The sequence below is a fragment of the Arvicola amphibius genome, chromosome 1 (genome assembly GCF_903992535.2).
Source record: "Arvicola amphibius chromosome 1, mArvAmp1.2, whole genome shotgun sequence".
Classification (NCBI taxonomy): domain Eukaryota; kingdom Metazoa; phylum Chordata; class Mammalia; order Rodentia; family Cricetidae; genus Arvicola; species Arvicola amphibius.
The window spans coordinates 146,437,785-146,453,545 of NC_052047.1; the positions used below are offsets into that span (position 1 = coordinate 146,437,785).

Genomic DNA, 15,761 nt, shown 5'->3' on the forward strand with positions numbered 1-15,761 from the left:
AAGGCGCAGTGTAACAGGGTCTCAGAGAGGAGGCTGACAAACTCTCACCACCCTAGCCAGAGCAAAGAAATTCTGAAGAGGCTCATGTGCCCCTCCCTTCGGCCATCAAACTGTTCAAACAATGGACCCCAAGGCGTTGGAATTTTCCCAGGAGTCTCACGCTGGGGAAGAGAAAGGCTGAAGCCTGGTGCCAGTCAGAGGGGGAGCCTGTCCCCCAGAGAGATCTCAGAGTTCTGAGAACTTGTCAGACCGCCTTGCAGGAGAGCCTGGAGCTGACAGTGATGGGTCAGTGACGGGCAGGACCACACCCTGACCAGGACTGCTTAGCTCTGCACACCTCCTGCCCCGTTTAACCCTGAACCTCATGTCCGGACCCCGAGGACAGACTTGGGAGTCTCTGGACATTTGTCCCTCTTCCCAAGGTGGCCGCACAGAGTGACTCTCCTCTCTGCTCTTCACTGCTACTTAGCTGTTTAAGTGACTAGCTGGCTGAGGACTGTGGATGAGCCTAGCTGGTTAGGGCTGGCTGGGCCCAGGCTCTGACTCTGATGGCTCAGGGAAGAGTAAATGTTCAATAAAGAGTGGCTGACTGGCTGCCCCACCACACACATGCAATTAATGAGAAGAACCCATGCTGGGCAACTCCTGCCCGTGTGCCCTCATTAACAGCTTAAGGCAAACATCTGTTTTCTCAGGTGGGCACTTTGCAGGGGCTAGGAGAACATTTAAATGATGAGTTACGAGTTCCAAACAGCCCTGAGGTGGACCTTAGAGGCAGACAGGCAGACAGGCAGACGACAGGCAGATGGCAGAGCCATCATCAATCTCTTAGCCTGTGTGATCTCTAGCAAACCATTTAACCTTTCTGGGCTTCAGAACCCTCATTAGAGAACGCACCTCCAGATGCCTGCAGGCACAGGGAAGCCCACCAACCTTGTTCAGCAGACAGATTTGGGATCCTGGGTGACAGACAATTCAGTAGGTCACACATGGTATCCAGGATTTTACTTTTTTTGGGGGGGGGGAGCGGCTAGGGACTGAACCCAGGGTTTCATGAAGGCATAGTGTCCCTCTCTGACCTGCACCACAGCCCTAGAATTTGCTCTTTAGTAAACTCCCTGAGGGATCCTGGATGACAAGCCCTATTCTCAACTGGGAGGAAAATGGGCAAATGACCTGGCCCCCTGAGAACAAGTATGAGTGTCCCTTCTGTTCATCTTCACAGGGATGGCTTCAAAACATGGCAGGTGAACACACACACACACACACACACACACACGCACACACACACACGCACACACACACACACACACACACACACACACACACACACACACATGGAGTCTCCTCCTATTGTCACACAGCTGTTAGGGGGCAGCTGAGACGAGGCCCCGAGCTGCTATGTATGCCTCCAGGCCAGTGAGCTAGTGAACAAGCTAGTGCCAAAGTGACTAACCCAGCACAGCTCAGACCAATATGGGTGCTGTGGGCACAGGGGGAAGGAAGGCAGGAGGTGTCACTGTGGGGGTGTCCTAGGTGAGCAGTGTGTGCCCCTGCCTGGGGGCAGGAATGAGGGGAAGAATCAGAGATATGCTGAAACTATGCAGAGTCTGTATGGCCATGACGGCACACACGCCTGATCCTAAGACACAGTAGGCAGAGGAATTCAGGTCATCATTGGCCACATAGCAAGTCTGAGGCCAGTGTGGGCTTCATGAAATCCCATATTTAAAAAAAAAAAAAAAGAAAAAAATCACACCAGACCCCGCCTTCTCTGGAACACGACATAGAGTAGGCACCACAGGCCTTGCACAGCTAAGATGGATGGCTCTGTACACATGGGAGAGACCATGATAGTGGGTGTGTCACAGGCTACCTGTGATAGGACCTCATCCATTGTGGGTGAATACTTTCTACCCTCAAGGTAAGGCCATGTGGGTGGAACTTGGGTGGGGACCCTTCAGGAGCCTTTAGGATTGGGGCACAGCTCAGCAGAGCCTATGCTTAGTTAACTCTTTGGAAGTTGGCTGCAGGAGGCACTAGTCCTGGCCCTAGCCCACCCACCCAAAACACAAACGAACAAACAAAATCAGGGTCAGCCGAGGGAGCCCGCGGTTTCCATCTCTGGGCTACAGTCAAGCTGCTCTCTCCTAAGATCTCAGGAAGGATTACACTCAAATGAAGTGCGGGGACATACAAACAAGTCTTCTCCAGGGGAGGTGTCTTTCCTCTTCAAGAAGCCCTCACCTAGGGGAACTTTGAGGGGGGCTGAGGCTCCAGATGTTCCCCTTCCACCTTCCTTCCTAGAATTCTCCAGGGAAGGACTTCATTGTCACACACAACCACAAGGCGGCTCCTCCCAAGGTGGGCAACGATGCACTGTGTGAATGTGGTGAACCCAAGCGCAACCGAAGCTCACAGAATGCTCCAGCCGCTGTCCCTCATTGCAATTGAGTCCCTTCTGATCAATCGCTGCAGGACTTTCTCTGCCATTTATGGCCTCTGACTCAAGTGTAAGACAGGAAAACATCCATGACACAGTGACCCAGAGTGCTGGCTTCTGAGTCCTCCTAACAAGAACACAACGTTCTTTAGAGCAGGTCGCTGCTGGCCTCTCTAAGATCCCCTGACATGCTCCCACCCATTTCCTGCAACAGCAGGCTCCTTCGGAGTCCTGTGCCTCACCCCCAGGGCCTTTGCACACACTGTTTCCTTGGAATCCTAGCTGTTAAGACTTAAGAGCACTGAACACACCCGGGCTTGCTTCCTGTGGTTTCTGAGGTGATGAATACTTGGCAACACCCCTTAAACACTGACTGATAAGTCTTTTAAGAGAATCTGGCAGCCCCAAAGCCCCAATGGTTGTCCTGTCAATGACCCCAAAGTTCTGAGGTTGCAGGCACACACAGTCTCTCTCTCTCTCTCTCTCTCTCTCTCTCTCTCTCTCTCTCTCTCTCTCTCTCTCTCTCTCTCTTTCTCTCTCTCTGTAAACAGGGATTCTGGGGATTTGAACTTCTAGGCCCAGTGCTGGGAAGGTAGAGATAAGAGAACCCTGCAGTTCCTGGACAGCTTGTCCAACATTATTACATGGTGAGTTCAAGGTCAGGAAGAGACACTGTCTCCTAAAAGAGAAGATGGGGCTGGTGAGATGGCTCAAGGGCAAACATACTTGCCACCAAACCTGATAATCCAGATGCCCCTTTGGTCACATGGTAGAAGAAGAGAACCAGCTCTTGAATAGTGCCCTCTGACCTCCACACATATGCATGGCTCATGTGCAACCCTCTACACGCACACAAAATATATAAATAATAGATATAATGCAATAAAAAAGTCACACAAAATCTCCCACAGAGACAGTAGACAGCTCCTGAGGATCAACATGTAAGGATGTCCTCTGGCCTTCATGCACACGTGTGCACACACATGTGCATGCGCACAACCATCATCATTATGGTTGTCATCTGTAGATATGCAACAGATATGCTATACTTTCCAGCCTAGCCTCTCTTCAAAGTTGAAGTCTGGGCTCCAGACTGTGGCGGCTAAGGCTAGAGTCTCTGTGGAGAATAACCCGGTGTCTCTGACTCTGATCAGGCTCAGACTTGAGGATGGCAAATTTAATTCAGCCATTGCTGCTTAGAGATGGGTGACCTTGAACCACTCATGACCCTCTGGGTGACAATCCACATGCAGGGTTTCTCAGATCCTGGCCTACCCTGACACCTTTTGGCCAGGTTAGAAGAGCAAAAGAGCTGTGCCCATCCTGGACATGGTGCAAATCTGTGGCCATCAGGCACACTATGTGACCCTCTTTCACACCCAGTACACAGACCCTGTGGAACATCAGACTCGAAGTCAGAAGAGAGTGTGCCTGTCCCTGCCATGTAGGTGGTTTGAACGGAAGGATCCACTTACCCCAGAGGGCCATAAACACAGAGAAGAAGACGGTGGCAGGGTTGTCAAAGAGGTGACTGGCACGGGCTGTGGCACAGGCTGAACTCATCTTCCAGTAGCTGCAGGTCTTGTCACACAGGGGACACATGGTGATATTGTGTCTCTGGTCACACATCTCCATGCTGCAAGATAGAGGTGGCCTCAAGTTCCAGTCTACTTCCCAGGGGCCATGGAGGGTGGCCCTGGTAGTCACAGTCAAGGCATGTTGGCTAGCTGCAGCCACTCTGTCCCTACTCCCTGCCACAAGCCTCACAGGCATGTGACCCATACCTAACTATGAGTTTCAGGGCCCCAGGCTCCATTCAAGACCCTGATGTTGTCCAGCATAAGCTCCTGTAGTTTGGGGGGTAAGGCCCTGGATCTTCACCTTGAACAGAACCCTGATACAGCCAGTTCTAAAACACCCACCCATGCCCATATTCTTCTTGGGGCAGAAAGGGTCACCAGAGTGTCCCCTTTAGGGGTGAACCTTGGCCAGTGATACCCGAGGTCAACACCCCTGACACCTCCACGGCCCAGGATCCCCAGCCAGCTTTCCTAACATGCCCAGGTCCTGTCAAAGCTGTGCTGCGCATGGAGGCCAGTTACTTCTGTGGTCAGGCCTGGACACCCAAGGGAGGGAGAGAGTGAACTGCAGCCAGGAGGCCCTCACTGTGGCCAGACTCATGCTGGGTGACTCCCTGGTAGCACTGGGCATCATGCCATGACCCTTACAGGTCAAACTGGGCAGCTACAAAGATGAAGAGAGGGTGCCCCAGGACTCCTCTCTGGGTTGGCTATACTCAAAGGAGCATACCCCCAAGCTTCCAGGTTTCCAGGCACCCTGAGGGGCTCACTCAAGAGACAGGAGGCGTCAGGATGGTAGATCCTGGTCAATGGAGTAGGTGCACAAGCTTGGCTGGGTTCTGAGGCAATGCTTCAGGGGATGAGGACCCGGCCCTCCCCTACATATGCTGGCACAAACTTAGAAGCCACCAGCAGCAGAGGAGGGGCCTCATCACTATCCTGTGCGGTGTTCCCTGGTCTGGGGGCTAGCACACTGCAATCCCACCTTTGTGAATGGGAGCAGGATCCTGGAAAAGAAAAGTAAATTCCTTAGGGCCACGCAGCAAGGTGGAACTTGAACCCCATTCTCCGAACAAAGCCCTGTGCTTAGAATGGCTCCTAGGGTCACACGCCCCCTGCTAAGGTCAAGCTTCTAGGCTGTTCTACACTGTTCTGAGCTCTGTGACTATGGTCAAGACCTCCAGCTTCAGGCTCAACATTTCTGGTAAATGAGGAGAAGGGCGGAAACACTGCCCTCTAGCCACAGCCTGCCCTGACTCTCTCCTTCCTTTGAACTTGAACCTAACCCTGATCTATAAATAGATGCACGGGCTGGAGCACTCATTCCCAGGGGTCAGATGGTCATCTGGGAGAATGCTGAAGTGGGTAGTTTAGCTGCTGCTACTGCTTCTTCTTTTCTTCTGATTTCTGGATCCACATGAACTTGTGTGTGTGTGTATATGTGTGTATACAGGGCTCTCATTCAGAGATTGGGGTTCAAGTCTCACCTTTCTGAGTGGCCCTAAGGAATTTACTTTTCTTCTCCAGACTCCTACTCCCATTTATGAGGGTGGGATTGCAGTGTGATAGCCCCTCAGGTCAGGGAACACCACACAGGCTAGTGATGAAGCTCCTCCTCTGCTGCTGGTGGCTTTTAAGTTTCAGAGGATGTATACACACACACACACACACACACACACACACACACACACCACACCACACCATACCACACACACACTTGTGCTGGCTCTCAGGGACCCTCTTCTGTACCCAAGGCAGAGGCAGAGGGCACCAGCTCCATTCTCTTCTTGTGCATCAGGGGTGTTGGCCACTCACCACAGATGCAAAGATGAGAACAGGCTAACCGCAACCAAGACAGTGATTCTGGAGTATCTGGGCAGATGTGATGTATACACACACATACGTGGAAGAGAGGCGGGAACCCAGGAGAGAGGGACCCTGTGCTCTGGAACCTGAGGCTCTGAAGTCTCAGCTCTGGCATGGGTGACCACGCAGCCTTGGGAAGGGTGCTGAGTCCAGTTGCCTTGGTTTCCCAGTCTACCAAGAAGAGCTGAGTCTAAGGGGCACAATGCTGTTGGATGGCTGGGAAGGTGCAGCGAGATGGACCAGCATGTGGATGGCCCTTTCAAGGGTGCCCCCTGACCCAATGTGGTCACTGCTGTTGCCAACTGCCTGGGGCCTTAAATGAGCACAATGTCACCAGATGCCCAGGGCTTGGTCCTTCAGGGCCCGTCTCTCTCCTCTCACTGAGAGAGATTAGCAGGCACAACTCCAGTTGTTACTGGTCTGGTCTGAGCTCCCTCTCCTTAGGAGCTGGTGGGTAGAAGGCCATTCCTGCTGTGTAATACGCACCTCAGGGTCATGCTGTCTGTTTGGCCCAAGACTGGCACCAAGCGGTGCCAAGGCACAGTTCGGCCTGCCTGCCTGCCTGCCGCCTGCCTGCCTGCGAGTCTTATAGTTTGTCTGAGTTGTACCCTCCCACCCCCATGCCAGCCTCAGCTTCCAATACAAATGCCAGCAGCCAGACAAAAGCCCTTTTTCTGGGGGCCTAAAGCTCGGCCAAAATTAAGAAATACAGTATTACAGTCTGAAGGTCCAGTACTAAGAGAGGATAGGTGGGGCAGGGTGCACAGGGTGATATGTCACTGGCCACCACCTCCTTGAGACTTCAGCCTGGTCTGATGGACTCCAAGGGGGACTCCATGCCTCTGGCTGCCATGCAAGATCAACTGGGGCAGAAGCCAGGGTTGGACAGGCCTGGGTATTGGCTTCGTCCGTGCCGCTAGTCGCCGTTTTTCTGACCATATGACTTGAGGAGACGGAGCTGCCAGAGTAAAAAAAACCCTGGTGCCCTCTCTTGGGGAGTCCACACCCTAGCTGGCAGGGCCCCTTCTATTCAGGGACATCATGGGAACACTCCTTATTCCACTACCTGATTCTCACAAGCTTTGAGCTCTGGCAGCTGACAACCAGCCTCGCCACCTCTAAGTCTCAGCCATTTTCATCTGTCCCATTAGCAAACCCCAGCATGCATTGTATTCTCCTGGCATTATAAAGCCTTGTATTGTCCATGCAGACACAGAGACAAGCTTTCTGCAATCTGAGACTGAGGGAGCTGGGGAGGGAATTCGGGTGAAAGGAATAGCAGATGTCTTATTCATATAATAAAACATTATGGAAGGGGCTGGAGGGATGGCCCAGTGGTTAAGAGGACTGGCTGCTCTTCCGGAGGTCCTGGGTTAGAGACCCATGTGGCAGCTCCAGCTCCAGGACGATCTTCTGCTCTCTTCTGGCCACCATGGGTACTAAGAACATACTGGATACATACATATTGTGTGCACACACATACAATACACTCATACACACATAATTAAAATAAAGCATCACAGAGGGAAAACTGGCCAGATGTGGTCTTTCTGGCCTGACAAGACCCCACCTCCTCCCCAGCTGACAGACATAGGGTTCTCCACTGATCAGAACCAGCGACAATGCTCCAATCCACAGCTCCATGGCAGAGGCAGTGTCGAGAAGGTCCTGCAGCTGGTCATGGGGGTGAGAGCTCAGATCCTCTGGGCAGTCTCAGAACATGGGTACCCCTCATCATCGTGTCTCCCAGAGAGCAGGGTTGGTGCCTACCTGGGGATGTTTTCGTCCACAGTGGCACATCCATAGAGGAAGACAATGACACCTACGATCGAGGCAGGGATGAGCATCTGGGTGTAGGCACCAAGCCAGGCAAAGTACAGGCCAACCTTCTCGCCAAAGTATTTCCTATGCCGAGAAACGAAGGGGATGCACTCACATCCTAGACCATGGAACACATCATGCCCTGCTCCCCTCCCAGCAATGAACAACTCCAATTGGGCCACTGATTCTCCTGCCTGAGAGTCGGACAGTGAGGCTCCAGGACACCTCATCAGGTTTGGGGTGCTCTTTAGTCCTTTGTATATGCTCCTACTACCTGCAAATGTTCTACCACTAAACTGTAACCCTAAAAATATTCATATTTTCTCTCTCTTTCTTTCTCATATATCCCAGGCTGATCTCAAGCTCATTATATAGTTGAGGATAACCTTGAACTTGTGATTCTTCTCTTTTCTTCTTCCAAGTACTGGGCTTACAGGTGTACACTGCCATGCCTAGCTTACTCTGTGCTGGGGATTGAACCTAGAGTTACAGGCAAGCACTCTACCAGCTGGGCTGGATTTCCAGCCTCCCAGCTTTTGGAGACTGGATTTTTCTCTTTGGTTTAGGCTAGCTTTGACCTCACTATACAGGCTGGCCTTAAAATCCTGAACTTCCTGCCTCAGTCTTCCAAGTGCTGGTATTACACGTGTGTGTCACCAGGTTTGACGCTGCCTCTCCTCCGTGCCCTGAGGAAGGGTGCACTTCCATTTGTGAAGCCTTCACCCGTGGTCCAGGTGTGTCCCCATGGCTGTGGGTTCCATCCCAAGCCCCAATTAGTATAAGCGACGAATGAAACTTTGTCAGAGGCATCAAGTAAACTAACGACTCCTCCCCCCCCCCAAGAGTCTGCTGACCCTCCCTGGCTGACATATGCTGTCACCATTCACATCCTTATCTACAAGCCCCCACAGGATCTGACGCCCAGCTAGCTGCCCGTCCTGCCAGCCTCGCAGGCTGTCCTGCAGGTTCTCTCAGACCTGGTTACAAATTCTCACACCTTGAGGCAGAGACTTCTTCCCTTCCACACCCCAAAGCAGGTGATCTCAGCAGCTATCCTGCTGGCTAAGCTGAGGAGAACTCAAGGGCACGCAGGGGGAATGACCAAATGCTGGTCCTCCAATAGACATGGCTAGGCAGTGTCACAAACCCTGCTGGAGCTGTCTTGCCTCCCGGAGACCCAATGGCCACACAGTCTTCAAGTACAACAGGTTCCCAAGTGGCTGAATGTCTGGAGCAGTTGACATGAGAAGAGACTTTACCATCCAGATATGGCCTTGAGTCTCACTTCACACAGCCACTGCCTAAGAGGCCAGGTGCCCCAACTCACCTGACCAGGTCAATGGGCTGGTATTTGTAGAAGACCCCATAGCTTGCCCATTCCTCATATAGGAGCTGGAGAGAGGAAAGAATGGGGAAGGACTTGGTGGAAGGTCACATACTGACGCTGCTCCCTGGAAGAACTTCAGAGTTTCAGTTAGCCCCTCCCTCATTCACTCACTCTTCATTCATCATTCATTCATTCATTCATTCATTCATTCAACAAATGCTTAGAGAATGCCAGGGAGGGAATTGGCACTCTGGGTTCAAGCGGGGGTGGGAAAGATGCTTCCAGAAGGTTATGGAATCTCAGCTTCTTAAGACTGAATTGGGAATTCATCTATAACATCTGACATCAAGAGGTCAGACACCAGATTGTTTATTATCTAAACGACCAGCATTCAAGCAGAGAGACATGAACATCAAAATTGAAAAAAAAAAAATCTCCTGGCATATAGAGGTCACAAGGTTCATCTCCTGAGATTAGGCTCCTGATAAACACCTGTCAAGAGACCAGGGCCAGCCACATAGCTCAGCCCGTAAAGGTGCTTTCCACGGCAACCTGAATTTGATCTCCAGGACCCACATTACTAACTTGCATTCACACCAAACATTACTAACTTGCATTCACACCAAGCATTACTAACTTGCATTCACACCAAGCATTACTAACTTGCATTCACACCAAGCATTACTAACTTGCATTCACACCAAGCATTACTAACTTGCATTCACACCAAGCATTACTAACTTGCATTCACACCAAGCTCCTGTGTCGCACTGTCCAGGTGCAGGGTCTTTCATGACAGGACAGAGAGACCAAAACCCCAGAACAGCTGCCTATGGAAAGGGAGGATGGCTGCCCCTCTGCTCAGGCCAAACTCCCTTCCAAGTGTAAAGTCTAAGGTTATAGCAGGGGATGAAGGAGCCCTCTAAAGCATCCATGACCTCTTCCCCGGATCCTAGAAGCTGACGCAGCCCAGGATTTCTGAGCATCTTGCTCTGGGTTCTATGATGAGGCCCGTGTACTACACTGACCTCAGCTGGAAGGCAGAGACAAGCCTCTTGTAGACCATCCTTCTGCCCTGCTAAACTCACACAAAAGGGCTGTGGCCTTACCTGCCAGCCAAGAGGTGCTTGCTTAAGGTAACCCTACTGGTAGGGCTTGAAGAGGTCACTGTGGAACTCCTGACCACCTCCTCATGATCACCTTGACCAAGGCCAGAGGGGTGGATCTATCCCAGGAATGACCTCAACACACATTCATACGCACATATGTGTGTGCGTACACACACACACATCTAGAAGGTATGGATGGTATAGGAACCACAGATTTAAAAAGACTCTAAGTGTGTGAAAAGGACAGAGTGGCCCAAACCCCAGAACAGCTGTCTGTGTACTGTCATTACACCTGTGTACAGATCAGATGGTAAGAGGACCCAGAGAACCTCATTGGCACACACCATCCATGCCTATCTTGGCAAGGAATTACCAGATAATGGGCTCTGTCTCCACATTCTTCCTAAGAGCCCTCTGTCAATCTTCTATGGGACAGGACTGTCTGATACTCAGTCGTCTCTCTGTTAGCATCAGAATAGTAACAGGAAGAAGACTGGGTAGGGATGGCTGTGTGGATTCCCATGGGTCCCTGCCTAATACTCTGTTGCTTGCTGTGTGTCTTCGTTCTGTAACATTCAACTACATTTATTTATTTAAATGCCACCGTGTGTGTGCCCGTGTACAGATGTGTGTACATATATGTGCATGTGGAGACATGATGACAGCTTGGATGTCATCCGTAGGAAGGCCATCCACACCTCCTTTGAACTCGTTAGCCTAGAGATCACCAGCTGGACTAGGCTGGCTGTCCGCAGCACCCCAGACACCCTCCTGTTTCCCTTTGCAAGTTGCCGCGTTGACATATTTTTCAACAGGTTCCGAGGATAGAATTCAGGTACTTGAGACAAGTTCTTCACCAACTCAGCTATTTCCCCAGCCCTTTAACATTCAGATTCAAAAAAATTGGGGTGAGGTGAGTCTCTGTACCCAGATGAGCAGCCATTCATATGGACTGGACAAATGGACTCCCTGAATATGCACAGCTTTGAGTCTCATATGACTACTAGGAGCTGGGACCTTTTGGGAGGAAATCATGGTTTTAGGAGGTCACATAATTGGGGTCCTGACCTCAGACATCAAGGATCTTTTAGATGGGGCAGGATGGTTGCTGTCTGAAGGCAGGGAACACAGCAGACCATCTTCTTGCAGACCTTAGTGCCCTGTCTGTTCAGCCTCCCATCAGTGGCTGAGATTCTCATGCTGCCTGAGATGTTCTTTCCTGGTTCAAAAGGTCCAGATGGGGACAACTGGTTCATGTGACTCTTTGGAGATGAAAGACAGGTAGGCAACATGGATCAGCCCAAGAGTGTGTCTCCACTTTGGGAGAGGGGCTCATCTATCTATCTATCTATCTATCTATCTATCTATCTATCTATCTATCTATCTATCTATCTTTTAAGATATTCTTGTGTATTGCAGTATCCATGACTTTGTTGTGTAGCTGAGGATGACTTTGAACTTCTGACCTTCCTGATATCAACTCCTCCTAAGTACTAATTAGGATTGTAACCACCATGCCCTGTTTATGCAGTACTTGGGAGTGAACCCAGGGTCTTGTGGAACTAGGCAAGCACTCTACCAATGGAGCTGCTTGTCCAACCCTTCTCCAGTTCTGAGAATTAACAACTGTATGTTTCACCCACAGCCAGTTCACATCCCTCCAGGAAGCAGGGAAGAAAGCAAGTGAGAAACAGAGGCACCTGTGAGGAGCATGGAGCCCTTCTGTGAGGCTGGGACGTGCCTGCCGATTCCCTACCAGCATAGCCTTCTCTGGCCCCTAAAGTCCCAAATGCCTGTCACTGTGATCTGCACAGGTTATGGAGACAGGGAGAAGGCTACAGCTCCCTCCAGAGAGCAGAGCAGGCCACCAGTCAGCCACGAGGAATCTACACTGCACCCCGGTAGTGAACCTCTAGCTCATGTGTGACTACACACGGCTGTGGGGGTGGGGGTGTTCACCAGAGGAGAAGGTGGGAGACCAGGGAAAGAAAAGAGTGACTTGGGGTGGGAGAGGCAGGGAGATACAGTTGAGGGGAGGAGGAAAAGAGGGAGGGGAGCATGGAGGGGTGAGAGACACAAAGAGGGAGAGAGAGGAGAGAAAGCTGGGAGATACAGCTGAGGGAGGGAGCTGGACGGAGGGGGAGGAGGGAGGGAAAGACAGACAAGGGTGAAGATGTGCAAGCTTCTTGGAAATAATTTGTTTAAAACCACCTCAGGAGGATTCAAGCATGTCTTGGGTCTGGCTGGCCCATGTGGCCTCTGCAGGCTCATCATCATCCTGACAGGTTGGGAGACAACACTGTTTTCTACTTCAGCACTGCACTGTGAACTCTTACTGCTCTGAGGTAACCTCCCTCACCCTTGCTGTCAGGCAAATGGCTCACAGGAGATTCACTAAAGCCCTTGGGAGAAGCCTGCTGCCACTTCAGTCTCTGCCAGCCTAGGAGGAGGAGGGTTCAGGGTGGGCGGGCTGTGACTGTGGTGGGGCAGACTCATTCCAGCCACATCTGCACATCTCCCACAATGCCAGAATCCCCTCCTTAGAGGTCTGGCTGTCCCCTTCTCTGTGGGACCCTTTCTGGCCTCAGCAGGATCCAACAGCTGGCTTCAGCAATGCCCCTGCTCAGGTGTGTCCTGACTTTGATTAGGGTCTGTCTTGGAGTAGATCAGAAGCCACCTGCGGCTGTGGTGGAGGCTACCGGCAGCCGGTCTGTGCCGAGCCCTGCTCACACCCTCCTCTGGCAGAAACCTCACTGACACACTGCTCAACCCAGGAAGATGTCCTTGCTGTACTTTGTTTTTCTGCTCCTGTCAGGTTTCTGGAGCCAGGCTCCGGGGGTTCTTATTCATCCATTCATCTACCGCCCATCTTTACAGTCATCCAGCTACCCACCCGTCACCTGTCTATTTATCCATGGATAGGGCAGGAATTGCAAGGAAGAAGCCACAATTTTGTCACAGAAAAGGGAAAAATTTCAAACCAAGCCACTTAGAATGGAGCCATCATGGGGGAATAGAGGTTCTGTGATAGAACCAAAATGCTTCCCTTCCCTTCCTCCTTCCATCCATCATATCTACTCACTGATACATCTGCCCACCCATCAGTCATCCATCTACTCATCTGTCCACCCACTTGTCCGTCTACCCATCCATCCACCCATCCATCCACCCAACCATCCATCGATCATCCATCCATCCATCCATCCACCCAACCATCCATCCATCATCCATCCATCCATCCATCCACCCAACCATCCATCCATCTACCTATCTATCCATTCACTCACCTATCTATTTATCTACCTACTCATCAAGCTAGCCATCCTTATATCCATCTATTTACCAGCTCATCCATCCATCCATCCATCCATCCATCCATCCTCTCATTTAACTATCCTTATATATACCCATCCATTTATTCATCTACTCATGCATCTATCTTTCCATATAACTAATTACTCATTCATCCATGCACCCACCCACCCACACATTCATCCCTCCTTATATCCACCCATCCACTTAAGCATCATTATTCTCTGGTTTCCCAATGGGCCAGGCCTTGTACACTTTGCTGGGAAATATAATTCACTGGAGTGTGGGGTGTTCCCAGGAGAGTTAATAGTTGGGCCTGGACAACCTGAAACCGTGTTGCTGAACCTGACACTCAGCAGAGCCAGGAAGTTATCTGAATAAGTAACAGCTATTTCTGACATGGTGTGACTGCTATCCAAATTACTATGACCAGCATGGCAACTAGCGAGGTTGCAGCTCTGGGGCAAGCAGGGGGGTAGGGATGGGGGATCAAAATGGGGTTGCTGCTGTCCATGGAAGAAAGACCTCAGTCAAGAGCCTGAGACACAAGGGGTGAGGGAGACCCAGAGCTGGCTAGGACACGGAGTGGACCATGCTTCTCCAGCGGGATTGGATAGGGAGTTCAGCGGGTCATGGGGTCTCAGATGAATGCCAGATGGGACACTAAAAATAACCAAATATGTCATTTTTATGCTAAATCAGATAGAATCTTCAGCTAGATTCCCGGGCAGGCAAGTTACATCAAGTACTAACCATTTGAAAACAAGCCCAGGGCTGGAGGAGTCTGAGAGGGAAGAACATGCCACCCAGAGGTCCCCCAGGCCTGAGGTGTGGGGACAAAGCCTCTATTGTGAACTTTGCACGCCACTTGCAGAAGGACAGGGACGCCCCTCTCCAGGAAGGAGCCTGGGTTTGTTGGGCTAACAGACAGGCCTTATGGATGCAGTGTGGAAGGCTGTCGAGGGATAGGGGCATTCCTGAGTGGGGAGCAGGTATCTGGGGGAGGGGAACGCTCACACAGGAGCAGCTTCATGGGGATCCCCTGGGCAGAGCAAGGGTTCTGGGCTGCTGGAGAAAGGAGGAAGGACAGCAGGGAATGGCATGCAGTGTTTCCCAGAGGGCGCTCCACTGACCTCCGGCTTGATAACTTCTCTAGTCAAAAGAACTCCAGGCCAGGATGCTGTGGGGACTGTGGCTCTCTGGGCAACTGGCCACTGTTGAGTCCACGTTTACAGATCCTGGTGTCGGTGGAGTGAGGCCAGGTGCCTTCAACAACCACAGGAGCCAGGGACAAGGTACAGGGTGACCCCATAAGACAGGGGATCCCTGGAAATCAGTGTAGGAGAGGAGGGTAGAGAGGAAGAGGCGGGCTCCAAAGAGGTATTTTTTCTTTGTACCGTCAGCTGCCTGTCAAGGGCTGGGTAAAGTGACTGCGGGAAGGAAACAGAGAGTCCCAGCCCCGCCTCCCACTCTACTGTCACAGACTTACTTTCCTGTCGTTGAACTCAACGTTGTCACCCTCATAGTCTCCCTGTGAATGGAAGCAGAAGTAAGTTCTGACTGGGCCACAAGATATGAGGCTGGCCAGGTACCCCTCCTCCCACGGTCAGGGCTGTATGAGCCCCAATTCCCAGTCAGGGTTGTGTGAACCCCTCTTCCCATGGTCAGGGTTATGTGAGTCCCTCTTTCCATGGTCAGGGCTGTGTGAGCCCCAACTCCCATGGTCAGGATTGTGAGTCCTGCTGGCCACTTTGCCTCTGACACCAGACTCCCCAAGATTTGTCTCCCATCAACACAGAGTGGGATCCCAGAGGAGACCTAGCATTTCTTTGAAGTTGGCAGGGTTAAAGAAAGGGGCCTCTGAGGGAAAAGCCTTCTGAAAAAGAACATATGGCATACTCTGAGATATCCCCAGAACCCCGTCTAGGCTTGCACTGTCAGGTGTACCACAGTAAATCACACAATTTCTGAATATCCAGATCCCTGAGCCCAACATGCCCAGAGACTCAAATATGCAGCCTGACCTTCCCGAGGACACACAGTGAAGTATTTGGTTAAAACCCGGAACTCACAACCAGATTACTAAAGTCAAAGAAAGAGAGGATCCAAAAGCTGAAAGTGTACCCCAAAACCACTAAGGAGGAACAGTAAGAGAGTCGCTCTCCCCAGCAATCCACATCATATGTAGCTGGCCTGGGCCAACTACCTGCTTTTGCTAGTCATTAGCAAGATACATTGTGGCCCCTTAAGAGCCTGTCTAGAGCTACCCTCTCCCCTCCATTGGTCGGCAATATTTGCAGCAC

At 51.3% G+C, this 15,761-nt stretch overlaps 1 protein-coding gene across 2 annotated transcripts in view; it reads right to left on the reverse strand.

Annotated features, from left to right (window-relative positions):
* Ano1 (anoctamin 1) overlaps positions 1–15,761 on the reverse strand; it is a 154,015-nt gene that overhangs the window by 44,828 nt on the left and 93,426 nt on the right. For both annotated transcript variants that reach the window (XM_038329186.1, XM_038329185.1), the window contains 4 exons: positions 14,948–14,989; positions 9,038–9,102; positions 7,660–7,794; positions 3,919–4,079 (listed from right to left, as the gene is read on the reverse strand). In XM_038329186.1, coding sequence (XP_038185114.1) covers positions 3,919–4,079; positions 7,660–7,794; positions 9,038–9,102; positions 14,948–14,989 — 403 coding nt within the window. The remainder of the gene's footprint in view (positions 1–3,918; positions 4,080–7,659; positions 7,795–9,037; positions 9,103–14,947; positions 14,990–15,761) is intronic.